This window comes from Dendrobium catenatum, unplaced genomic scaffold, assembly GCF_001605985.2.
Source record: "Dendrobium catenatum unplaced genomic scaffold, ASM160598v2 fragScaff_scaffold_601, whole genome shotgun sequence".
Taxonomy (NCBI): Eukaryota; Viridiplantae; Streptophyta; class Magnoliopsida; order Asparagales; family Orchidaceae; genus Dendrobium; species Dendrobium catenatum.
Genome location: NW_021319063.1, coordinates 330,584 through 357,956, shown reverse-complemented (window position 1 = coordinate 357,956; position 27,373 = coordinate 330,584). Strand labels below are relative to the sequence as shown.

General features: G+C 35.0%; 1 protein-coding gene and 1 long non-coding RNA gene across 2 annotated transcripts; one reads left to right on the top strand and one right to left on the bottom strand.

Moving 5' to 3' along the window:
- On the top strand, positions 1-25,655 carry LOC110116324 (serine/threonine-protein kinase SAPK10). Its single transcript, XM_020849868.2, has 9 exons — positions 1-541; positions 1,193-1,267; positions 1,355-1,456; positions 1,530-1,583; positions 1,676-1,768; positions 2,191-2,283; positions 22,925-23,029; positions 23,728-23,826; positions 25,035-25,655. The coding sequence occupies exons 1-9, from the start codon at positions 365-367 to the stop codon at positions 25,320-25,322; spliced, it is 1,086 nt and encodes a 361-aa protein (XP_020705527.1). The 5' UTR covers positions 1-364; the 3' UTR covers positions 25,323-25,655.
- LOC114579649 lies at positions 9,197-17,515 on the bottom strand. Its single transcript, XR_003700749.1, has 2 exons — positions 17,125-17,515; positions 9,197-9,854 (listed from the first exon to the last, which is right to left on the bottom strand). It is a non-coding gene; the product is annotated as an uncharacterized LOC114579649 (long non-coding RNA).
- Positions 25,656-27,373: the final 1,718 nt, after the last annotated feature.

Genomic DNA, 27,373 nt, shown 5'->3' with positions numbered 1-27,373 from the left:
GCTTCCGTTCCTCTCTCTCTCTCTGGGTTTGCTAGTGGTGAACAGAGAGGTAGAAGCGACGAGGTCACTAGAGTGCTATATCCATTTCTGCAAGTCTCAGTCGGAAAACATCTGGAGCCTGGAAAGCATGGAGAGCGATTAGGAGCAAGGTGGGGTAGAGAGATCCCTGGAATAGGAAGCGAGTTCAAGGGCTATTTCCGTCTCTCTCTTGGTCAGACTTGCATAAAAGAGCGATCGATTTGGAAGGGAACTGTTGCATCGCGTTGAAGAAGGCTTTGTTATACGTCCGTGTGACGGAGGCAGAAGTATTTCTGGGTCGCGGAGTTGATGTGAGCGGGAAGAGAGGAAAGGAGAGGCAGTTATCATGGATCGGGCGGCGGTAACCGTTGGGCCGGGGATGGATATGCCGATAATGCATGACAGCGATCGATACGAGCTGGTGAGGGATATTGGTGCTGGAAACTTCGGGATCGCGCGGCTAATGAGAGATAAGCAGACCATGGAGCTAGTGGCGGTCAAGTACATAGAGAGGGGCGAGAAGGTTGGTTAGTGAGTTGATCAATTAGTTTGAAGAGTTTGATGGGTCCTCTTGCTATTTTTAGTTATTATTATTAGTAGAATTATTAATATTATTATGATTATTTATTTCTATTGCTTTTTCAGTTGTCGTCCTCGGACTTTATGAAGTTTCTAGTTTGGATTTTGTTTCAATGGAGACTTTTGGCGATGTGCTTTGCAGTAAAGACAGGATATTTATTTGAATTTATTTTGGAATAGTTGTCAGGCAAAGAACTTATTTGATTTCCAAGTGTGGTACGCTTGCCTTTTCGGGAAAGTTGATAGTGAATTGGCTCAATTATATATTTTCTTAATTAATTCATCATCGGAAAGAGGGGCTTGATAATTGATTGGCGTTTCTAACTTTCTTTGCTTCTTATTGATAGTAAATCTTGTTTTGAAAACCTGAAGTAATTGCAGCCTTTTTCTTTTTGAAAATTCTCTGTTTATCTACCGATTGGCAAATGCATGGGTTTGGAATTGTAAATTTCTGTGTTATCTTTAGTCTGTTTGGTCTTTTGTTCTCTGAAAAAAATTGTCTTCCTTCAATTAATTGTTAGACAAAGCTTATTGAATGTGTCTCCATCAGCTAATTGGCCTATCTTGTATTACTTCGTTTCTTTTGATAGTGCAGATAGATGAAAATGTCCGAAGGGAAATCATTAATCACAGATCTCTGAGGCATCCAAACATTGTTAGGTTTAAAGAGGTGCGTCTGACGTTTATTATCACATCTTTTAAAGGAAGAAGTTAGTGATTTCTGTTATCTTGTTCTTCTGAGGGAACCATTATACAGGTTATCTTGACACCAACACATCTGGCTATTGTCATGGAATATGCTTCTGGTGGTGAACTCTTCGAGCGCATTTGCAATGCTGGACGCTTCAGCGAGGATGAGGTTTCTATTCAATTGGGTTTCTGGTCGCTTCTTTCCTTAGGCGATATATACTGATACTTTGTATCGCTTGTAGGCCCGCTTCTTCTTTCAACAACTCATATCTGGAGTCAGCTATTGCCACTCCATGGTATTTCTCTTGGATTTTCGTTTTCTTTTGCTTTGTTTAAACTAAATGCTGAGAATAATTGATTATGCCTTTTGGTTTTACCTCTTGTCAAGCAAGTGTGCCACCGGGATTTAAAACTAGAGAATACCCTTTTAGATGGAAGTGCTGCTCCACGGTTAAAGATATGTGATTTTGGCTACTCTAAGGTATGCATCAGTTTATGTAGTGATTAACTAATTACTGATTTTTGAATTTGTGAGCCACATAAGTTTTGTTGTCATCATCATCATTAGATGTATCCCAATTATTTGTGGCCAGCTTTATGAATTCTTATTTTCCATTCATTCTTTCTCATCATTGGCCATGCAATTTTGATTTTAATAATAATTCAGGATACTGTCTCATGAAATGAAAAATGCATTTGTTTCCTCGCTTGTGAAAAATTATGAATTTCATGTATGCGATGTTGTAGTTTAAGCAGAATTTGGAATTCTGACAAAGTATTAATAATGATTTCAGTGTGAGATTTAATTTCTGTTGCTGCAAATTGATTTTCATGTTTGTTTCCCTTCTGCTTGGAAGATGCTTGGCACTTTAGTTGCATTAATAATTTATGTTGCTTTTTCAGTCTGCAGTATTACACTCACAACCAAAATCCACAGTTGGCACTCCTGCATATATTGCTCCAGAAATTTTACTCAAGAAGGAATATGATGGCAAGGTATGTCTTTTTTTCTCCTTAAGTAGAGACCTAGTGATGTAATGTGAGCTTAGAAATTAATAATTCTTGATTTCTTTTGTGAATGCAATCGATTGAAGAATAAGAAGAAAGAAAATGCAAAAGAAAAACAGTAAGACAATTGAGAGAAGATTTTCTGAGTAAAGAAATTAAGAGAGAGGCCATAGATAGATCTCAAGAGGGAATGAGAGTTCTGGAAAGGGGGAGTGGGGTGTTGTTAATGAGCATGAGGATGAGAAATGCTGGTTAAAGAGGAGAAACAAAATTGATACAAGTGCAGTAAGTAGATGGGAAGGAGATAGAGTTTGAGCAAGAAAGTATGTCGTGTTAAGTTGTGGTGCCTAAAATTTTCCTACAAAGAAAATACTCTATACATACCTCTGTGTTAAGGTCAGCATAGGATTCAAAGGGGAGCATGGAGCTCCCCACTTGCGGATTTGAGGGTAGAGCCCCTAAAAATATAAATATTTATGGTTATTTCATTAAAGGTTTTTCAAATATTATTGTATTTTGACTGCCTTGGGTTTTCTGTGAGAGAGAGAGTGAGAGAGAGAGGGAGAGAGAGAGAGGGTTGAAAAATTGATGTTGTACTTAACACAATAAAAAATAATGAAATTTGCGTCGGCGACAATAGTATGTAACAATCAACCTTTGCCTGTTGTAATCCAAAAAAACATTCTTTATTCCTAAAAGGTATTAATTGCATGTTAGTATTTGATCTTTCAGTTGCATCAGCTATGAGTCAATTCATTCAATGATACAATCCTAATTTCATCTCAGGATTTGTAGACTTATTCTCTGCATATTGATATTGAGGGCTTAAATAATAGCCAGCTGTATGCAAGTGTCGATGAAGTTGTAGCTCTCACCTATCATTAATAATATTTCAAATTTCCCAATAGCTTCCCTCTTCGCCCCCTAAGTTACGGGCAATCATTTCTTTTGTTTCATCCATAGCATTGTAGATGAAACTCATAGCAGACTTCTTCTCTGCATCCACCATCCTTAAAACGTTTACTAATGGTCGAGTGGTCGTGATTGCATACAAGAGACTTTGCCAAAATCTGCCATTTAAAACAAACTTTCTAATCTTTTTCCTCTCATGTTTCTTTGCCTATGCACAACTTAACCATTGTGTTGAGGTAAACATAAACTCCAAAAGTTGTTTAGCATCCAACATATTATGTAATATCAAATAAACGGTGACAAATCTTGTTGCAAGCCTCATAATTTCTTTTTTTGAAAATTTTCTCATAAGTATCAAAATCCAAGAATGGTTGTAAATAAATTTAGTTATTTTCTTTGCTTTGGTCAGCGTATTCTTGTGTTGAGGTAGCTCTCCAAGCTTCTCAATAATGAGATCTATGCAATATGCGGCACATGCAGTCCAATACAAATATTTTCTCTTCTTCATAAGTTTATTCACTGCAACCTTGTAAGCACTGATGTTCTGTTATCAATTGGACTACTAAATGCTCTCCAACCTCCTCAACAACACAGTCTAATAATCCAATGATGAACTCATCATCCTTGACCTGATTAGATGCCTCAATTGACTTCAAAAATACAATGCTGTAAGGATTATTAATCAGTAGTTTATTAAATTTCAATTCTTCATGTCCGACTAATTATCTGACATAATAGTTACACCTGTTTGGGTCCAAATCCTCTTAATTTCCTCAATGTTTTTTTCAATATTACCCTATTCTTTCAAAATTCACATTATCAAATCATACATAGTTGGAGGTTTGAACCCTCTCCCATATGCTCCAACTGACCGAATCATGTTGTAGTAAGCAGGTGATATTGAAACATTAAATGAGATTGCATTTTCATATAAGAATCTGTCTATATCTATAAATACTCTTTTTGTGCCTCCCTAGCTTATAAGAATCTGCCTATATCTATAAATACTCTTTTTGTGCCTCCCTAGCATTCTCTGGGGTCATCCTCTGTGCAGTAGGAGGCTCATCCTATGATTTTTGCACCATGTAATGATCCATGGGACCCCTTGCACCCATAGATGATATGGGCTGCAATGAAGAAGATGAATTCCGACCGCTACGCTCACTCTTGTAGTAAGAGCCAACATCAACTCTGTCCTCAAACTGCTTTTGTGCAAGATGCTTTGACATGATAGACTTATTCATGTATGTTTTTATCTCCTCCCTGACTGTATCAGGTACTTTTGCACATGGTGCAACATTCTTATGGGACTCGGAAAGGTGCTCCTTCATCCTAATCACACTTCCTTTCACTCCTTTGTCATAGTAATTACATTTCAGATATGCACTTGATTTGTCACTGCCTCCCACGTCCACTTGAGTGATATGTTTTCATGTCAGATCCTATCTATGACCCGATGTAGTTTTATCTCTATTTCCGACCTACAATAAAGCATTCAATTTTTACATAATATTGAAACTCTCACATAATTAGCGCATGAATGCATTAGCGATAACCACAATAAACATATCGTAAATATCTAAACTTTCCAAGAGGACAAGAATTTTTATATGTATCCACTTTCTCATCCATAAATATCACTCTCATGTGTCCTATGAAGTGCAAGATTATCCTAGCTGAGGAATCACAACCAAAGAGGCCATTGTCAACGAAAACAATTAAAAATTATAAACAAGAAAACAAGTAAAATATCGAGAAAATCCTAAAAGTTACTGAAACCTTACAAAACATTCAAATCCTTTCGTTACAAAAATATAATTAGAATGAGAAAGTCTATGGGAAGCTTGCCGATGATAAGCATAATCAAATCAAAATCATAACAAAAAAACTCTATCAAAAATTAAAAATCTCTCAATAAAGCAGGTGAATATCAACATACTTGAACAAGATTAAAAACGAAAAAATGGGAGAAACTACCGTAGAGAGCGTCGAACCTTCCTGACTTCTGATTTGATTCTATAGGGCACGTTTGAAGCAAGCTCTACTGCGACTCCACCTACAAACGTTCAAAGAAGAAGGCCATGAAGCTTTTAGAAAGTCGTCGAAGAAGGCAATGAAGCTTTTAGCCAACATTCGAAACTTTACCTGCAGTGCTTAGGCGAAGTCAAAGAGAAACAAGTCAAAGAGAAACACAACTGAAATCGAAGAGGAAGGCAACCAAAGTTAAAGAGTAGGAACGCAAGCGAAGTAGAAGAACACGAACGCAGGTGAAGTCATAGAGTACTAACGCAGCCGAAGTCGAAGTGCATGTAGGGCAGGCGAAGTCGAATAACATGAACGAAATGAGAAAGACAATATTAGGTTTATGTTTTAATTTTTTATATAAGCCTATTTAGAAGCGAATGCCTTGTTGAAGTGAGGCGAGGCGAACACCTTGAGGTGCGCCTCTGTTTATTTGAGGCATACGCCTCGCTTAAACACGTCCGAAGCGCCCGCCTTGATGCGTAAAAGGGCTGAATTGCACTGAAGCGTGCCTCTTGTTGTACAATTTTAAACCATGCCTATATTTTCAAAACAAGTCGTGTCCCATGTCCGTGTCGTGTCGTGTCCATGTCGTTGTGTCCGTGCATCTTAGATGATGATTTATGATCTTCTTCAAAACACTACAAGGTGCATTAAAACCAAGGAAATCTTGACAATGTCAAATTTTTCTTTGAAACAAATAAAACTAAGACCACAATGGTTTAATATCAATAGATGTTTTTCATAACAATCACAACTTACTTTGAATTACAACTTGTGCAATTAATATAGTATCATAGGGTAGTAACTTGAAAGGTTAAGAGCTCAAACATTAAATCTTGAATTCAATCACTAATATATGTTATTGATCAAAGGCTAGCACATACAAGAAAATATACTTGTTTAGTTAAGAGTTGGACTATCAACCACAACAATAAAATTTTTTATTGTTTATTTTACCTTAATCTTCTCAGTATTAGCATTATACCCAAATAGGTTGCGTAAATTTTATATTTACACGAGTAAAATTAATGAAACTATACTTCCTTAATATGCTTGTTAATATTTTATATTTACATCAGTAAAATTAATGAAACTATACCTCCTTAATATGCTTGTTCACCTAAGACTTTTCCTAAATCATATTAAGATTTTGAGATCTGGATGTACCCCAAATATCATTATGCACAAGTGAAAAGGTTTGGTGGGTTTATATGATTTAGGTTTAAAGTTAGCTCTTTAGTGTTTGGCAAGTTGACATATTTCACATTGAAAAATATCTTTATTATAAGATAAAATAGGAAATAATTTCTTAAGGTAAGAAAAATTAGGATGAACTAACCTATAATGCCATCAAGGTTTAAAATTGCGTAAATAAGTCTCGAGGCATTTTTCGTCCATGAGGCGAGGCGTAAGCCTCGAGGCGGTGTGAGGCGTAAGCCTCACGAACGAAGAATTGTGTAAATGAGAATTTAAATATTCTAGCAAATAAATAACAGTAAGAGTTTATGATATAATAAAAACATCTAAAAGAAAAGTGAACTTACTGGAAAACAAAAAAATAAATGCAATATATGCATCTCATAGCATAATTCAAAGTACAAAACTACAAATTAAAGTCTATTAGAATTCCCAAAGTACAAATAAGAAAAAACATCTAAAATTCAATCATGTCCCATCACTACATGGGTCTTCAACGGAGGCATCTTCATCTCCAATTGTATCTATGAATGTTAAATCTTCATTATCTTCAATTTTACACACTTATCTCTTAGGGTCCGTTTGGGATGGCATTTTTACTACTTTGTATTTCATATCCATGCCACTCGCTGTTTCGCTATTGTTTATTTTGTTACCTTTTTTAAAATATTGGTGGTGGGAAGTAATTTCTTATAGTCAAATATATTAGAGTACAGTAGCTATAAAAAAAGCCTTACATTTGATTTTATTTTCAAAAGAAAAAATAATAATGCCCACATTAACTTGCAAAAAAAGTATTTTCATCCTAATAAGACCTTTAGATTAATAGGCATAACACTTTCTCCAGTGGCAAAGCAAGAAATATTTAAAATGGGGCCTAACTTTAACTTTGCTTGAGCTGATTTTTATATTTAGATTCAATTAATCACTTTACTATTTATATACATTATGAAAAATCAATATACTGTATGAAGATATGCTTACAAATTCCTTTCGAGTTTTTTTTTTTTTGGGAAATTGCCCCCCCCCCCTCCCTCTTTAATGCATGCCCAAAACAATGGTTAGATTGCTTGTATTGTGACTTTGATGTGAAATTGCATGCATCAAAGTCTTCTTAAATCCCATAATAAATGACGATTCATGCAATGAGCAGTCTTTCAGGAGAATGAACATGTCATTACTTGTCTCCCCCTGTTCGAACCCTCGATACCAGCATATACAGTATGTTTCATGAGGCGTACGCCTCAGCAAAAATTGCGCAATTGCGCCTCTGAGGCGCGCCTCAAGTTCCATGAGGCGTAAGCCTCACCAAGTCCCAAAATTGCTTAAGCAATGAGGCTCTTGGGGGGCAAATTGCGCAGAGGCGATTTTAAACTATGAATTCCATAATAAAATTTAATCGCCTTTTTTGAGAGTAGAATGATCTTTGTTGATAGCAAGACATCATTATTCTATTTTATTTGAAATCTTTATTGCCAATTCTCTTCCTTGATCTCGTGTTGAAATTTACATGATTATGATAAGAATGTGATTTTCCAATTGCGATCTTTTGTTATCTTCCTTATATATAGGAGGTTGTAAGAGAGATTTGGCTTATGTAAGATAGAAAGTTAATTCTAATGGGTCCGACAGTAATAGGGGGATAGAGATCCATTAATTTAATCACCTTTTTTTAAAAAGGAAATAGCACTAATGTTTTCATTGTCCGCAATTAGTTTGATAAGCATGAGTGTCTTTGTGATGATCGTCTTGATTGTTCTGATTTGTTTGTTTGCTGTGAAGTTTCTAATAAATTTTTTATGTGATCATTTTTTTTACAGACATCATACTAAATGTTACTTTTGTTTTTATGCCTTCGGTTTTGCATCAAACTTTTGATTCAAGAGTGGATTTTTTAGTTATGAGAGTGTTTTTGGTACCTCCAAGCATAATTCTTTGTTTGCTATCTTCACTTTGGATTTCAGCAGATTTTTGCAAATGCTTCTTCAATCTTGGGAAGTGGATGCATTCTTCCATGCATCTCATCTAGATCTTTATTGAGACATACAAGAAAATCATAAGTTATTATTTTCTCCACAAGTTTGATGCATTTACCTGCATAGTTCTCTCACTAATCATTTGGCTCAAAAATAGCTTATTCTTGCCAAATTCTTATGAGAGTGGTGAAATATTTTGACATTTCATGCTTCTTGCTTTAGGTCATGAGCTTAATCTTGTAATTCACACAAGAGTGAAATTTTTAATATCAGAGTACGACATGTTGACTTTCTCTAAGATTGTTTGCTTGGTGTTGAATATCAAGTACAAGGATCCAATGTGTTCTTCCATGGAATTGATAAGCCAAAACATTACCACGACATTGTTGGTATCCCATGATGTGCAAAGTTCAATTATTTTAGATTGATGGATGATACCATTTAGGTATCCAAACTTCCCTTTTCCATGGAATAACAGTTGAAATAAGCTGGACTAATGTAAGTTCTTCCAATTTAGTTTATTGGAAGTGATTTGAAGCTGTGAGTGCTCCATTTAAACTCTTGGAATGATGGTATGACTTGATGAAGAGAGGAGATATTAGATTTTTTTTTCCTTTGTTTGACTGGATTAGGGCTCTCTTATAGGTATCGGCAATCGCTTAAACAAAGCTTATCTTTATACCATGTCAGAAAGAAGTAGACGAGAAATATGGAGGAAGAAAAGTGGAATAATCCATGTCCCTTATTTGCCGAAGTTTGGCCCCTTAAGCACAGGTTTACAATGAGAAAAATAAAAGAAGAAATAAATATATCCTATTAAGAAAGGAAGTTACATATTGAAATAGTTTTTTTTTTTTTATAAATTTTAAACCTACTAAATAAAAATTTTAGCATCCACCTCTACAATATATGGGTTGTTACCCTTCAATAAAGCAAGAACTGTATTCTCCACCTCAACAATCTGTGGGTTGCCATTCCTTCTCGAGAAATATCCGGCATGAGCCTATATTGCCTCATCCCCCCTTCCATCCATTGACTCCCATGAGCTATCATGACATAACAGGAAGACTGAAATGGGGTGGGCGCTACAACATTCAATGATAATAATTTCTCCTTAGAGCTAATAAACATCATAATTGATTGGGCTCGTCAAAGTGGTTTTCGCTATGCAATTCTGTGGTGGTAGGCTCTCTTCCCTGCTTCAACTTCACTGATAATATAAAATAAATTAACAAAAAATATAAGAGTAAAAATGCATATATAAATTTATACTTACCCTCCTATATTTTGTGCTTGGAACTGAACTGGTAGTATGGAGAGTTGTCTATGCGTTCACTGTAGAATCATGATTTTGTTTATTTTATCCTTCTTCAAATACTCTAGACTTCCTCATCTGATAGTAACCCATTCCGATCCACATGCGATATATCGCTCAAGTTTCCTTTTGATCTGATCATGATGTCGGGGAACTCAATAGAAGCTCTTTTTCAATTCAAAGCATAATTTATTATTATTATTAAGTTATGAAATTTTAGGATAAAAAATACAAAATACATGACTGGAAGAATATTTTATAAAAATATTAAATTACTTTAAATTCATGAAACTAAAGATAACAAATACTTTGAAGATTTTTTTTTCCAAGATGCCGAAGGAGCACCAAATTTGCTCCTTATAATTTCTCTATTCATTGTTGGCTGTTGAGGTGGGTTAAACTTTTATAATAAATCTTTAAAAAATAAAAAAACTATACCAAAAATAATTAATTGTGTAAAGTCAATCACATTAAGGTCTTACGTTTCATCGTCAAGTTCAGTGAATTATTTGTGTTCATGCATAGGTGTAGTAGGCACACACTCTTATGTTGTAGTTTGTGGAGGTGCTTGGTCACACAGGTTGTGGTGGGGTCGTAAGCGGGATTAAGATACCTATATAATCCAACATAATGAGATGGTGGGGGTGGGGGAGTAAGGATATAGATTTAATAGTGAGATTTGTGCAGCTAGTAGCGAGGGGTAGACATGTGGACTTGGAATTAGTGGTTTGGTACATGTGGTAGTGGTGGCAGAATGTCTTCTTTTGTTTGGAGAAGATAGATTTTATGGATTTCCTCATGTGATCTTATCTTCCACTAGAAGACATTTTATAGAACCTTATGAAAAAAAAAAATCAACAAATCAAATTATTAGATGCTTCAGTATAATTGTAGGTGAAAAAATTTACAAGCCCATTAAGGAAAAATAGATTTTTATTATCTCGGCCAAGCATATATAACTCATAATAGTCATATTCTTTGATGAATACATCACAAATATTAATATTAAACTATAAATACATGAAGTCTAGGGTTTTCTAGATTAACTATGCGAGTAGCTTTGAACATTATAATGATACTACATAAAAATTTTTAATAGCAAATGAACTTTTCAGATAAAGAGTACAGCCAAATAATGAAGATCTTCGATACCATAAGCATAGAGTTTTGCACATGAGCTAACTGTGTATGTATGCATATATGTATATATAACAAATTTTGGATGCAACAACATGCCAGGAAATGAAGCCAAAAAAAAAAAAAAAAAAACAAAAAAAAAAAAAAAAAAACGTAGTTGCCAAGCAAAAAGAGCCTTATTGCCCATTACATAGGAACTTTGTCTTTTCTAATTATGTTCCTAAGTATGCTTTGCTTATCAATAATGAAAAAGAAAAAAACTCTTTTAACAGGCTTAACAATTACTCAAGAATGCTGGAGAGGCAAAGGTAATTTGGGTGGTGGTGGGCAATGTTGGAGTGATTGTTAGCGGTGGCGAAGTGTATGCCTTTGGTCTGAGAAAAGAAGTGGCAAGAGTTGGGAAATGATGGTTTTGTGATGAGGATGATCAATTTATTTTAATTGCATATAAATGATATATGTCAGGTCCCAAGTCCTGGATGAGAAAAATGAAGGGTTGCGTTAGGTAGTCGACAACCAACACAAAACTTGTCAAATAATCATGATATAAATCCTTTAATATATTGTGTTAATGCTACAACATTCCCTGAAAGCGACGTGTTGTATGGCCTGAATACAACGGCAAGTGAGCAAGGGCCGCTGCACCGGCGCCCAGGTGCAGTGTTAAATAGGTAAGAGTTCCCACATCATGGACGGATGTGGACAAAGAAGCTAGTCCTTGAAATTAAAATTAAGATAAGAAACTTGGAATATATGGTCCCTTACAAACAACTTAATGGAATTAATATATATTATGATTCATATGAAGATAAATATTCTATGCATTCAAGAAACTAAATGGGTTGAAGAAAGGGCTAAAAAGATTGATAGTTTAGGATTTTAGCTATGGTATTGTGGTAAGGGTCGTGATAGAAATGGTGTAGGTATGATTATAGATAATAGTTTGAAGGATAATATTATAAAAATTGATAGAATTAGAGATAGAATTATAACTTTAAAAGATTGTTGTTGATGCTAAGATTTTTAATATTATAAGTGCTTATGCTTCTCAAGTAGGTTTGTATATGTGTTCAAAATTAAAATTTTGGAATGATTTAGGAGAATTAATACAAAAGATACATCTCAAAGAAAGAATTTTAATTAGAGGAGATTTAAACGGATGTTGGTAGAGATGTAGATGATTTTAAAAGCATTCATGGTGGCTATGGCTTTGGAGAGACTAATGAAGGTGGTAAGACCATATTAGGTTTTTCTCTAGCTTATGATTTTATAATTGCTAATATCTTATTTAAGAAAGAGATGATCATCTCATCACTTATAAGAATATATATAGTAAAACTCAATTGATTATTTTCTTATAAGAAAAATAGATTGTTTAGATTGTAAAGATTGTAAAGTTATTCTGAGTGAAAATTTATGTACCCAATATAGCTTATTAGTTTTGGACTTTAAGATGAATGGACAAAAGATAAAAAATAAAGTAAATTATTGTTCTAAGATTAGATGGGGGTATTTAAAGAATATTAACATAAATATTTTTAAGAATAAGATTCGAGATCTTAAGATTTTATCTGTGCATGAGAAATATAATGTTATGTGGAAAAAATTAGCTAGTAATATTAAGAATGTTGCAAAGGATGTATTTGGAGTATTAAAGGGAAAACCTACTAATAATAAAAATAGTTGGTGGTGTAATCAAGATGTGGAAGTAAAGATAAAAAATAAGAAGATTTGTTATAAAAATTAGTTTAGTTGGAAAAATTCTAATTATTAGGAAAGATATTAAGATGCCTGTAAGTAGTCTAAGAAAATAATTTGCAATGCAAAAATTTTAGCTTTTAATGATTTATATAATAGATTTGATATTAAAGAGGGCGAAATATATATATTTATAAATTAGCTAAATAAAGAGATATGAGTAATATGGATTTAATTCAAGTGAAGTTTATTAAGGATGAAGATAAAAAAATGCTTTTATTAGAAGAAGATATTCAACAAATGTGGATGAGATATTCTGCTAAACTTTTTAATGAAGATTATGAGAATGCGATTGTTTTTAGTGACCTTAGCACCCTAAATGAAAATAAATATTTTTATTTTTATTGCCGTATTAGTAAAACCGAAGTTAAAGAGGCTTTAAAGAAAATGAAGTGTAGAAAAGCCGTTGGACCTGATGATATTCCAATAGAGGTGTGGAAATGCTTAGGAGATGAAGGAATTTTGTTGCTTACTAAACTTTTTAATATTTTTTTGAAGACTAAAAAGATGTCAGAGGAGTGAAAAATGAGTGTGTTAATTCTTATTTTTAAGAAGAAATGTGATGCACAAGTGTCACGACCCGGCTCAGATGCTCGATTTAATGAGGCGGAAACTAAAAGTTAGACGGTATGATCAAATCATTTCAATTCATAAGCAATACAACATCAAAACATCATATTTTCTCCTTTCATTTGAGGAGCCAATAACAAAATTTCTTAAATACTTAACATTTATAAAAATCATAAATTACATGTTTTCAATATTGCGTCGTCTTCTATAGACGAACACTTCCCTTTCTACCATTTCTAAATCCCTGAAGACTTACCTGAAATATTATTTAATAGAATGAGTTTACAAGGTAAACTCAGTTGGTAATTTCTATAACAATTAATATTTATAAGTACAATACAATTAACCTTTAATATAAGTGTATTCATTTAACTTTGATATACATTTCTTTTCTTTGTTCATTTCATACCATTCATGCACTTATACATATCGTATCATACTCATTTATGACCTTTATAATCTTTTATCATATGTTCTTTTTTCCATTTAATTAATACATGAGTATCATCTAAATGTACCAAAGGTACAACCATTTTCATTTCCTTTTCCTTTTTCTTTTCCTTTTTCTTAACCTTTTCCTTTTAAGTGCATGGGTATATTGTTTCCCCAGCCAGTACCATATGGGGTTGAACTCCTGTAAATTTTACACATCATTTTCTCTTTTCATTCATTTATTTATTTATTTTCATTCAATTTCATATATCATTCATTCGTATGCATACTTTCTTGATATATATATATATATATATATCCTTTTCACATATACATACAATTTCATTCATGACATTTTATTCATTCATTTTTTGTTGTAATAATATCTATATTCATTTATTCATTTAAACTTACATCGTTTCACACATGATAGTTTCCAAAAAGTGTAAAACCTTTGAAGTAAAACCATGATATAATATACTATGTCATGTTCGAAAGAAAACATAAAATATTAAAATTTTCACAACTATAACTACCCACTTTAATCTTTCAAATCTTTGATCATTGTCACAATCTCAGCTTTAATGTATTTTCTTGTTGAATTCTTAAAGAACTCAACTCCTGCAACTTATTTTCTTTCCTTCCAAATTTTCTAATAATTAAACAATAAAATTTTCATAAAACAAATATGCTTTAATAATAAATATAAGAAAAAATATATGAAAGGCATTTTACTTACAACGAGGGGATTTTCAAAACATTCCTCTTTTCCTCTCAAAATCTCTTCCCCTTGCTTCCAAATCGCTTTCTCTCCATTTAATAAATTATCCTTTACTTTAGATGAAATTAAACGACACAATTTATAAAAAAAATGGAAAGAAAAACCAACAAACCTTCTTTCCTTTTTCCCTCGGTCGTTCCTCTTGTTCGGTGAAATTTCTTTTAAATTTATCATTTCTTTAATGGTGGGAATGAAAATGAATTGTTAATTCTTATCCTTGAAGGCAATCGTTTGCTAAAATTGGAAAAACAGAACTCACGTCACGCTCTCGCACAAAGTCGTCTGTCCGCCCCTTCGGTTTTGCGATTCCTCTGTTCGTGAATTTAATAGGGAGGGGACCGGTCGTCACAACAAGATTGTGCGAATTATAAAATAATTAAGTTAATGTGTCATACTTAAAACTATGGGAGAGAGTTATGGAGCATAGGTTGCGGCATGATACTAATGTTTCTCAAAATCAATTTAAATTTATGCCAGGTTGGTCTATGGAAGCTATACATTTATTGAGAGATTTGATGGAGAAGTATAAAAAGAATAAGGAGGATATACATATGATTTTTATTGATTTAGAGAAAGCATATGATAAAGTTCCAAGAGAAGTCCTATGGAGAATTATACATAAGAAAGGGGTTAATAATGCTTATTTTCAAGTCATTAAGGATATGTATGCAAGAGCTATTACTTGTGTTCAAACACAAGGTGGTTTGATCAAGTATTTCCCTATTTCAACTAGATTACATCAAGTATCAACCTTAATCCCTTATCTTTTTTGCTTTATTCATGGATGTTCCTAGACATTTGCTAGAGATTGTACACTGGTGTATACTTTTTGCTGATGATATTCTTCTTATTGATAAGAATAAAGAGGGAGTTGAAGGTAAACTTGAATTATGGAGGGAATGTTAGAGTCTAAAAAGCTTTCATTTGAGTAGATCTAAAATTGAATATATGGAGTATAATTTTAGTATAGTAGATCTAGTGAGGGGATTGTGACTTTGGGTGATCAAGTCATTAATAAGAGTACCCATTTTAGATAGCTTGGGTCTATTGTTCAAAGTGATGGTGAAATAGATGGGGATATTATTAGTAGAATTCAAGTTAGATGGTTAAAGTGGAGGAATGCATCGAGCTTGTTATGTGATACAAAAGTCTCTCTCAAACTTAAAGGAAAATTCTATAAGATGGTAGTGAAACCTGCAATGCTTTATAGTGCAGAATGTTGGCCATTAAAAGAGAAGCATAATATTAAGTGTTGCAATGATGAGGATACTTAGGTGGATGAGTGGCTTTACTCTTAAAGACAGGATACTAAATGAGCATATACGTGAAAAGGTTGGAGTAGCTCTAGTGAAAGATAAAATTAGAGAGATTCGCCTTAGATGGTTTGGTCACATAAAATGGTTAGAAATATTAGAAATGACATTTCTTTATTAGATTTAGATGAGAATTTAACCCTTAACAGGACATAATGGAGAAAAAGGATTCATGTAGCCGACCCCACATAGTGAGATAAAGGCTTGTTGTTGTTGTATAGATGATATATGTCAGTGATAAGTAAATTTCTAGTGGATTTGATGTCTAGAATCAATTGTAAATCTTACCACACTGTCAGATCATTTGATCATAATTAGCTGGTTACAATAGTTGACAAACTTTTTACAATAAAGTATGCCAGCAGATAGTATGTCAAAAAGTCGGTATTTCTATGTGACAAATTTTGTTGGTAGAATCTGCCAGCATGAACCTATTTTGTTGTAATGTATCTCCATCATTTATGATTCAATTAGCCTTGAATCAAATTCATGAAAATACGAGACCTTGGCCTTGATTCTACAAAAATATTTATTGTAGGCTAGGTCATCACTTGCTTTGAATAATTCATAGTTCAACACCCTATGAGAGGAGAGTCAATTGGTCAGCTTGCCCTCTTAGCAATATGATTTTCATATCTACACTGCACTCAAGCAATTGAAGAAGGGTTGGCAGATTTAGATGTTAGCCGACCTAGATGGATTTGATTATATTTTATTTGCCAATTGAAGCTCGAACTCTGAGGTGTAAGGCAACACAATATTCCATTATGACATTCTTTACCCAAGTCTTTTTCTTGTTGTTAGTGTTTCCTAGAAGATGAAATATCGGGCTTATTAGAATAAGTAATCAGGCAAATGTGAAACTCACCTTAGTTGTTAAACTATTGTGCTCATAATCACCTGGCAGGGTACTTTTCGATGACAACAGGGAAGAACATTGACATGTTCTCTAAATTTTGATTTTAATGTGAAATGTATGCATTATAGAACAATGCTCATTTGGTAAACTCAATATTAATTAGCATTTGGTCGTTTGAAGTTTGAGGATGGATATTTTTGGACTATTTCCCCGATGTTAGTATAGTAGAAATATGTTTTGGTGATGATTGACTATTTTGCTAAGTATATAAAAGTGAAGGCTCTAGCATCCACCATGAAGAAGGTGATTTAGAGCTTCATGTGGATGGAGATAATTTGGAAGCATAGTCTTCCTATGGTAATAATTTCTTATCATAAACCTTAGTTCATCATCAAAATGGTTTGGAAGTTTTGTTAGGAGAAGTGCTATCATGTGAAGTATGTATAGATTCATCATCCTTAGACAAATGGACATGAATGTTGACCACCGGATACAGAGCCAAAACCCAGCCTGAAATTTGGTAAAATCGCAGAAATCCCGCTGATTTACTGTACCATTCGGCGCCGTTCCGGGACTCCTGCTCAAATCTCGTGGCAGCCCCTCGAGTACTGCTCTCCAACGCCTATAAAACCAAGCCCAACTCCCGTCGTTGGGGATTCATTCTATTCGTAGCTCTTCCCACGCGAGAATCCCATCCAGCCATAGCCAAGCTCCGATCTCCATCTCCATTGTCGACGCCTCTAGCTACCAAACCGAAGCCCCCTTCTTCCTCAATCCCGTCACCCTCTAGAACCACGACCGAAACCCACGATCTCCAGCTGCCTGCATTCCAAACTCCTCCCTCACCCGATCGGCCCTCCACGACATCCAATCTCCACACACCGAAGCCTCTACTCCCGTCGACTTCTCCCCTCTCCTACGCCTTGCTGACAGCCGCACCCCTCTCGTTTTTAATTATAATTAATCATTTTAATTAATTTTACTAAATTTAGTTAATTATTTTTAATTAATCATAATTAATTACGAGTAAATATAATTAAGAATAATTATAATTTGTTAAAAAAAATTCCCTCCCTACCTTGCCTCGATGTTTGTATCAGGCCGGAAAACCGCCCCAAGCACGCCTTTGGTGCGCGTGGTGGGGTGGGACCCCGGTACGACACCTACGACGAGGTAGGCGAGTGACCCCTCGATCCACGTGCCAACACCGACAAGCCCGCCAAGGTATAACTCCTAAACCCTAAAACTCCGAGAACTCGTTTCAACGCATTTGTCGGGACAAAACGACCACCTATACACGCTTTTCTTAGCGTGGTGGGAGGACGTGCGTCCCGACGCTTGCGACGAAGCGGGTAATCACCAAAAATCCCTTCTTCGAAGTTCGTATCGCCTTGGAAACCCCGCCTATACACGCTTTTCTTAGCGTGGTGGGATAGGAGCCCGGTGCGGGGAAATAACTATCTTTCTTGCAAAATATTTTTCAAAAAAATACTTTCTTGCAAAATATTTTCAAAAATACTCATACACGCTTTTCTTAGCGTGGTGGGGGATCAAAAAATACACGGCCGCGGTGTCCTCGAAAGAGGGCACCTACCATACACGCTTTTCTTAGCATGGTGGGAAAGGCCCAGTTTTTCGTAGTTTTCCCCTAAACAGGGGAGACGCCGGAAGACTGCCAAAATTTCGGGTGAACGCAATGCTACTTAGACTTGATTGAACTCAAAGGACGATCGAACTTGGACTTAGCTTGTGAACCTTTGAACTTGAGAGGACAATGGATTTGTGAACTTGAACCAAATGGACTTAAGTAAACTTGAACTCAAATAAATTTGAAATCATAAGACTTGAATTTGATTGAACTCAAGAGGCTACAAAGAACTTGACTTGAACAATTTGAGCAAGGACTTAGACTTGTCACATGAACAAACGAAAGTGAACTTGAATGTGGACCGAAGCTGACAAAGAACTCGAACGACAGGGGACATGCATTTGAACTTGGTTTGAACCAAGTGAAAGGGACTTATGAACTTCGAAATGATATAAAGAGCTTTAATTCAATTGGAACCTAAAAGAAAAATACAAAAGTATATGCTATAATTTGAACCTCATTTGACCATGATTTGAACAATCATGGGGACTTGTAACTTGACCGAGGACTTGAATCAAAGCTCAACCAAAAGAATTTCATTCAAACTTGACTTAAATAGTTGAACTCAAACTTGAGCCTCAACAAACCAAGTCTTGAATATAAAGTCAAACTTAAAGCAAGCTTGAACAGATGATGTGAACTAGACTCTTGATTAAGAGATACATTATCAAGATGCAAACATCAAATGAGAACTTTAAATTCTCAAATACATTCAAGAAAACATTGAGATGTAAACATATGTTCATGGTAGACAAGGAAGCTACTACATCTTTATCTCCAACAAGTCATCATCTCCAAGAAGAAACATCAAAGGAAAGAGATCAAATGCAAGTAAACAGTAATTTGTAGTGGACAATAATTTTGCCAATATAACTTGCTCACAAGCACTGATAAAAGATGTAGCTCGACAGATGACACACTAATATGTGGGATGTGTAGATTCTACGAATCTTGGCAAACAATTATGATGAAAAATTAACTACAAATGCAATACCCTACAAGCGAATGCCAGTTATCTTAGGGATGCATGTGATAGTCCCCACAAGTACTGAAAGACATACATAGTAAATGTAGCAACATATCAACTACCTACAATAGTGCAATGTATAGTAAACAAGATATTACGATCTCTTTCAAGTTTTGGAGATTGAGGTGCTATAAGTATAGTAAATTTCTAGCTCATATGCACGAAGAAGTAGTTAGTGGGTATAACTCAGTCATCTATCAACATCAAAATTCAAGCACACAAATCGACCTTCATGCAATCAAGAATAGAAGATCTGCAATACATACAATCTCTTAATGAATACAGATGTATGTATAACATGCCACCCAGGGGTAGATATAGAAAGACTTCAGTAAATGTAGTATCTTGTAGTCAACCTCAATCTACAAATGAAAGAATACATCTACCTACAGCAGTAGCGGATGCACTGAAAAAACCAAAGACTACCATAAAATATATGAAGAATACGACAAGTGCAAGCTCGTACGATCCAAAGCAGGAGATTAGTTGGTGCACTACAATCTATCTGCAAAAGGCAAGTAGTGCACGACAGTCTACCTGTACGAAGTAGCGAACAACTCAATTCAGAAGTTGCTACGATACGCCATCGAATCCGCAATTTCTATGCAAGCGGACAGAAGGCGTCTACAAATACTTTCAAAGTACCACCGCACGTACACAGTAGTTTGTATACACATAGGTACACTAAAAGTGGTAAAAACAATTATAAAACTCGCATGGGCCCCGGCGAGCGTATTATTGGTACACACGTGACGTCTAGGGATGCTGCGCGGGTTATCAAATTTTAAACCCGATCTTCCTTAGCAGGTAAAAAGGAGTTGACATGGTTCAATTATAAAATGAACCCAAACACCCGCATGGGCCCCGGCAAGCGTGTTATTGGTACACACGTGACGTCTAGGGATGCTGCGCGGGTTGACAAGTGAATTCAAGTTTGAAACCGATCCTTCTATACGGGTCAATAGAAGTCGACAGGGTTTGAACCAACAAACAAATATACGGTTGTGGCGACCGTCATATTTGTCTTAATACATTTATATTAGGCCTTCAAGGCCTATAACAATGAGAATTCACTATCAAGTGTATAAAGCCTACGAAATCCGATCCTCTATCTATAATTCGATAGAGTTGACAAGATTCAATCAACAAATAAAAATGACCCCAAACACCCCGATGATGGCCGTGTTGAACGAATGATCTCAACCGGAGGGGTTAATTTTAGGCATGTTCAGATGCCTCCCAAAAGTTCAAAATCCAAAATTTCCAAAATCATTCCAAATTTTAAGATATTTAAAAATGAAACTATCCATCCCAACACTTAAAGAAAAGTCCATCCACCCTCCGCAACAGTCTGCCAGGGTGGACAAATTCAAATAAACTCTAGCTCACAAAGAGCCAAATGTCTAGTCGAAAATATAACTAGGATTCATTCTCAAATAATCTCCTGCCAGTAAGGACGTGGTACGTGTCCTCTAACCGGCAGTTTCGCCGCCAAATGGCACTGCAGGTAAACGGTTATGACCCGGGGCCCTCTGAACTGAGTGGTTTTGTCGTCAAATGACATCACAGATAGCGGTTATGACCAGAGCCAATACGCTCCTTAATTGCGTTAAATTCTTGAGATATGAATCAATAGGATTTGATCGATAGGGCACAAAGCCCTCTGTCAGCTAAGGTGGATTCAAATTTGTCCCCTTAGGCAAACATCCAACCCAGGTCTACAAGGTCCCCTTGGACGAAGCAACCCATGACTGCCGACAAGGATCCTTCTGTCAGGTTGGGTCGACTACCTCCTCTGACTAAGTAGACCAGGGACTATGATGGCCCGGGACGACGGAACCATGGGATCTTGATCGGGTCTATCATCTATTCCCCCACCATTCGCTTTAAGTGCAGGAGGGTGCAATTTCTATTTTAAATATCAAATTTCCCAAATTTCCAAACTTTCAAACATTTCAAATCCATCGCTGCTACTATGTGTCAGATAATACGTATTCTATACGTATCTGATTGACGACTAGCCTTAATCGAAAATTCTCTCTCATTATTGGGAGGGATAATTAACTATAGGGGCTTGCGCCTATAGGAAACCAGAACTCAGATCATAAAGTCCTCACAAAATGAGGGCAAAATCTCTGGGTAGTGTCTTATCTACAAACCCATTTACCTTCCAAAATTTACCTCGGAACTTATCAGTTAAAACTCTCTCGCCGAATAAAAAGAAAAGTGCGGCGGGGAGGCTGGGGCCGAATTTTCGGAGCCCACAATGAAGAAGAACAAGCTCCTCCTGAGTCATATGAAGAAGAAGATTGATAACTTGAAGGGTAATTGGGTCGGAACCCTTCATTATATATGGGCTCTCTGGTCAAATATTATTATCTGCCACTTCAAAATCTTCTTTCAATTTCACATAATTGAGGTCCTCCTGTTAGGTAAGTATGATCATCATTCAATATAAGTGGCCATGACATTTGATTACTTGGAACTATTGATCAAGTGGTCACATACTCACATGACCTGACCTGTCTCAACCAACACCTCCTTGGTGAGATTCATGCAAAATCCGTTGTGTCAAGCTGAGTTAAAACACAAAGTAGCCATATATATGATGCGTGTGTCCATCATAAGAACTTATCACCTAACAACCTGATGCTATGAAAGATTGAAATGGCAGAAAGGACGAATGAGGTAATAGCTAGGAGAATATTGTCTCTTACAAAGGCTACGACAGGCTAAGAACTCTGGGTAAGGATGACTTGAAAATATTCCACCCTCGAACATTCAACCATACGATTTCATCTATTCAACTTAAAAATTTTCTGAAAAAAACATTATGAATATCTAAATTATTGCCTATTTGCTCCATAACCCGAATCCATATTGTGCACCTCAGGATGCATGGATATTATGCTCGGCTTTGAATAAAATACATTTAGGCATCCAATTATTTACCATTCAACTGTTTTCTTTAGCCAATAGCATACTCATATTCTTCCTGCTTTATTAGTCCATTATCCTTGGCATGAATTAGTGTTTTTCCATTTTCAAGATGAAGGCGTCTCTTTCCTCTTCCCTTTGGGAAGAGTCGAGAAAACCTCTCTTTCCTCAGGGAGAGACATACCTTCCTTTCCCTCTTGAGGGAAGGTTTGAAGTGACTACCTCATCCTTAGAAAGGGATGTCTGGTTCCTCTTCCTTTTTCAGAAATCAGTAGATTTATCTAGCCCCCTTCAGAGAAAGTCATTCTTATTTATTTACCTTCTCATGGAAGAGTCAACTTATGTCCTCATTTTTTACGGAGAGAGATCCATTTTCCTTTTCCCTCTTTAGGGAAGAGGGCATGAGCCCTCCCTCTTTAGGGAGAAATGTTTGATTTGTATCTTTCCTCATCATTGGCTCAGGATAGGTTCCCATTGGACTGATCAGAGATAGACTTTAAAAGCCGTCATTGATGTTGACAATAGTGTTACTGTTGCATGCTATGTAATATTTGATGATTGCCTTAAGTGATGTATTTTTGGCTTTGAGCTGGAATATCTCTCGACAATGATGATCTTAGACTAAGTCTTGAATTTACGATGATGGGTGTTGGATTGAATCTTCTTCTGTTGTCATTATATTATTTGAAGTTATACTATTTTTTGCTGATAAAACATGTTTCTCCTATAAATACTAGTACAGATAGCTGATGTGTGGTCCTGTGGAGTCACACTTTTTGTAATGCTGGTGGGTGCATATCCTTTTGAGGATCCAGAGGAGCCAAAGAACTACCTGAAGACGATACAGGTTTTAGCTTCTTCTAGCTTTATAAATTGAATGGAAAACAAGCGGAAGTAATGCCATTTTATCGAACTTTTATTTGGTCCGGTCACAGGACGTAGCTCTACGTTCGGTCGCCAATAGAATCGCGCCACGCGTTCTCACTATTTACCGCGCGGCCTGACAACCTGACCCGGAACGGACCCAGGATGGCTCGGTATTTCTCGATTTTGCTAGGTATTGCTCGGTATTCCTAGGTATTGGTCGAATTTGCTCGGCAATAACCAATACCGAGCAATACCGAGCAAATACCGAGTATTGCCGAGAAATACCGAGTTTTTTTTTCTAGAAAAACCGAGAAAAACTCGGTACAACTCGGTATTTCTAGAAAAACTCGGTACAACTCGGTATTTCTAGAAAAACTCGGTAAGAAAAAACTCGGTACAACTTGGTATTTCTCGGTATTTGTCTTCACTGACCGGTATTTCTCGTTATTGTCAAGCAATACCTCACAATACCGAGCAAATACCTCGTAATACCTCGTAATACGCAAACATAGCATTCCCGGGTTCCGGTCCGGGTCAAGTCGTCGGGCCTCGCGGTAAAGAGTAAGAGCACGTGGCAACATGTTATTGGAGGCCGAACGTAGCTCTACATCCGGTCAGAGGACGTAATAATTGTTCCATTTTATCAATGTTTCACATCTTATCATCTTTTGGTTGCAGCGCATATTAGGAGTCCAATATTCAATTCCAGACGATGTTCCCATATCTCTTGAGTGCAGGCACTTAATATCAAGGATATTTGTGGCTGATCCTGCTATGGTAAGCATGTTGGTATTTTAATATATACTAGCACAGTATTTTTTGGTCTCTTAATTTGAATGAAATTCTCTTAACTTTCTATTTGGAGTTTTATGTTCGTATCTTTTGTTATATGGTGTTTGTGCTAATGATGCAACAACGCTTCAAAATTTGGTATGATTCTATGAGCGGGTCTGAGGATTGCCTTGCTTGATGAGAACTATCCCCATTCGCCAAAACTAAAGATTCCTGGAAACAAGTGTGCAGATTGATTAAAATGGAAATTTTTAATGGTGTGTGGTTAGCATGTAATTCTTTGAAACATGTTCATTCTCTTCATTACTACAACCGTTATAATAAACAAACGATATGAACATAAAACTCTAAATTCTTTGCTCAGTTTAATCTATTTAGTAAGGTTTTATTACCAGGACAAAAAAAATCAATTAAAAATTAATAATATTATCTAACATAGTTTATATCTCTCCTTCTCAGTTAAGAGCTTAGGGATGGGATTACTTCCCTTTGGCAGCCAAGTTGAGTCTGCTAGTTCTTTTGATAACATCAATAAATAGTATTTTGAAAATAAGCATTGATAAATGAATTTCTCATTATTTACATCAAGGAAAACCTTTTTGTGAGAGTTTTTTTTTTTGTCCAAGTTAAAGTCAGCAGGATGGGATTTATTTTGATATGGACGAGGTTCAATAATAAGACCTGACAATTTTTTTGTACAAGCTAATTTAAACTCAAGGGAATGTGCTATGATAGTTTTAATAGCAGATGATATTAAGGATTAAGTGTGATTTTTGTATGAAGCCTGTGCATCACATGTCATTTCTACAAATTATTTCCTGTAATTCTTTCCATCAAGCATTGTTTTGATGTTTGAGCATTTGGAGTTTGAATTATTTCTATATTTCAATTATCTTATCCATGTATGACAAACTAGATATCTTTTTAGAACCATAGTCAAGTGCAATGTTTTCCCAAACTTTAATTAGATGCTTTCTAAGTTCTAAAATCACAAATACCTACTTCCACATGACTAAGGCTTTATTTGGGACAGCTTTCTTATTGCTTCTTAAAAAAACTTTTTAGTAAAAATTTTAAATTTTTATACTAGGAAGATGTTTTTAGAAGCAGTAAGAAAGCCGTCCCAAACAGAACCTAAGATGGCTAGCTATCAGAAACTTTTCCATCACTCTAATTCAAGTTGAATATTGCAGAGGATAACAATACCAGAGATATACAACCACGAATGGTTTTTAAAGAACCTTCCTATAGATCTAATGGATGATAACGCAATGAGTAGCCAGTACCAGGAGCCTGATCAACCAATGCAGAACATCGACGTGATAATGCAGATCATTGCAGAAGCAACTATTCCCGCTGCAGGAACTCATTCTCTCAATCCTCCTCTATATGACGGCTTTGACTTTGATGACATGGAAGATTTTGAATCTGATCCAGAGCTTGATGTCGATAGCAGCGGAGAAATAGTTTATGCCATGTAATTTATAAAGGCTTTCGTCTGGAACGGTTTTCTTATTGCTTTTTAAAGTAGTTTTTTTAGTAAAAAATTAAATTTTTGTATTAAAAAGTTGTTTTAAGAAACAATAAGAAAGCCGTCCCAAACGAAACTTTAGACCTACAGGTGCTGCTACTTTGTTGATTGTTGGCCCGAACTTAAGAGATTTTGAGTTCAAGGATTGGCATATTTGTGTGTAACTGTGCTTAACTTGGACCCTAAAAGAAAACTACTAACAACTTTATGATACTTGCTAGCTATGTTTGTCTGTTGATGTGATATTGGCTTCTTTGCCCCATATACCTTCTGGTTTGAACTATGGTTTTCTCTCTCAAGTTGTTTTTTATTTGCATGTTTTATCTTATATGCTCTGTTTGGTTTGAAGGAATTGGATTATAATTTTGTATTTGTTGTTTGGTTTTAATGTGATTAATCAATAGGGATTGCATTTATCTAAGAAATGTTAAAAAAAAAATTAACAAGTACTTAATTATGGTGAAAAATTATAAGGAAATGAATCAAAATACTGGTATGGCGTGCAAGTTTATCTTCACAAGCAATAGGAATTTATTCACACACATCACATATGTAAGCTTCAGACTTAAGATATCTTGATTACCAGTGAAATTTTCAACTAACAAATTAAGGTGAGCTGCAGAGTATAATGTAGTAACTCAATTATTATAATAAAATTAGGAACATTTATGTGTGATATGTCAAAAATTTTTATTTATGCAATTAGTATGAAGGTTATTTTAGCGAAAAAAATAATTTTTTGAGAATTAAAAGAGAAAAAAAGGTTATGCTGTGAATTTTGATATTTGAATGAAAAAAAGAGATCAGAGGATTTTTATATTATAAATAATTAGAATTTGAATATGCAACATAAAATTTACCCTAGGCAAATATCTAATATTTCTTCTCACCACTTGAAAAATTTTTTTAAAAAAAAGGTGTTTGCGATTAGTTTACAATGATAATATATTTTTTAACTCAAATAATGTTTTTTTTTTTTAACTCAAATAATTTTGAAATGATTTACGTTGTCATACTTCTTGCTCATGTTTTCTTTCCGCTAGCTATCAAACGGCTTGTTAGTCTTTTAAGGAATTTGATTGTGTCGATCAATTGAGATGTATTGTTGATTCAGATCTTAAGTCCGTCGGTCAAGTACTCATATATTTTATTTCTACCACTCATATTGATATGAAAATGAACTATGGGTGGTATTTATGTAATATTAAAGTTTTAGGTGTTAGATATGTAAATAAAATGTTATAAAGTGGTATGTATGTAAATTTCCCTTTTTTTCAAACGGGTCGAATCTGCGAACCCGAGCCCGACCCGTTTTTAAAACGGGTCGGGTCCAACTCAGACTTTTAGGGTCGGATTTTCGTGTCGTGTCAAATATTGACATCCCTATTCATAAGCCTACTCAAATTCATAAAATTAAACTAAAGCTCAAATTTGAGCTTTAGTTTAATCTCAATTAAGTAATTAAATTAAACTTAAATTAAGAGAGATTATTAAATTTAATTCAGCTCATTTACATCCCTAATTACAGCTGCAATGGATTTTCAATCCACCTAAGACTTTGCGAGTCCTCTGACGTGATTAAGTTTGACGCGGCTTCTGCTCTTCTTTTTCCTTCTTGCATTTCCCCATCCACTCTTTTTAGGCCAATAAGTCAACTTTAGAATTTTTTTTAATGATGAATTATAAATTATAATATTTATATATTTTTAACCATCGCATTCTAATTATTAAATTATCAAAAAACGGTTCCTCAAAAAATAAATTTATGAAAAATAATAAGAAAATTATATAGTTCATAAAAATTATGGCAATTTTTTATTTGGAATTAATTTTTAAAATATATAGTTGACTTTTTTTTATTCTTATTTTTGAAAATAAATCTAATAGTTAAAAAAATTAAAATAATCCTCAGATGTTTTCATTTTTTGAAAGTAATTACTAATTTAAGGTTGGTTTGCCTAGTAATTGATCATTCTTCGTCCCCTCTCCTCATATCGAAGC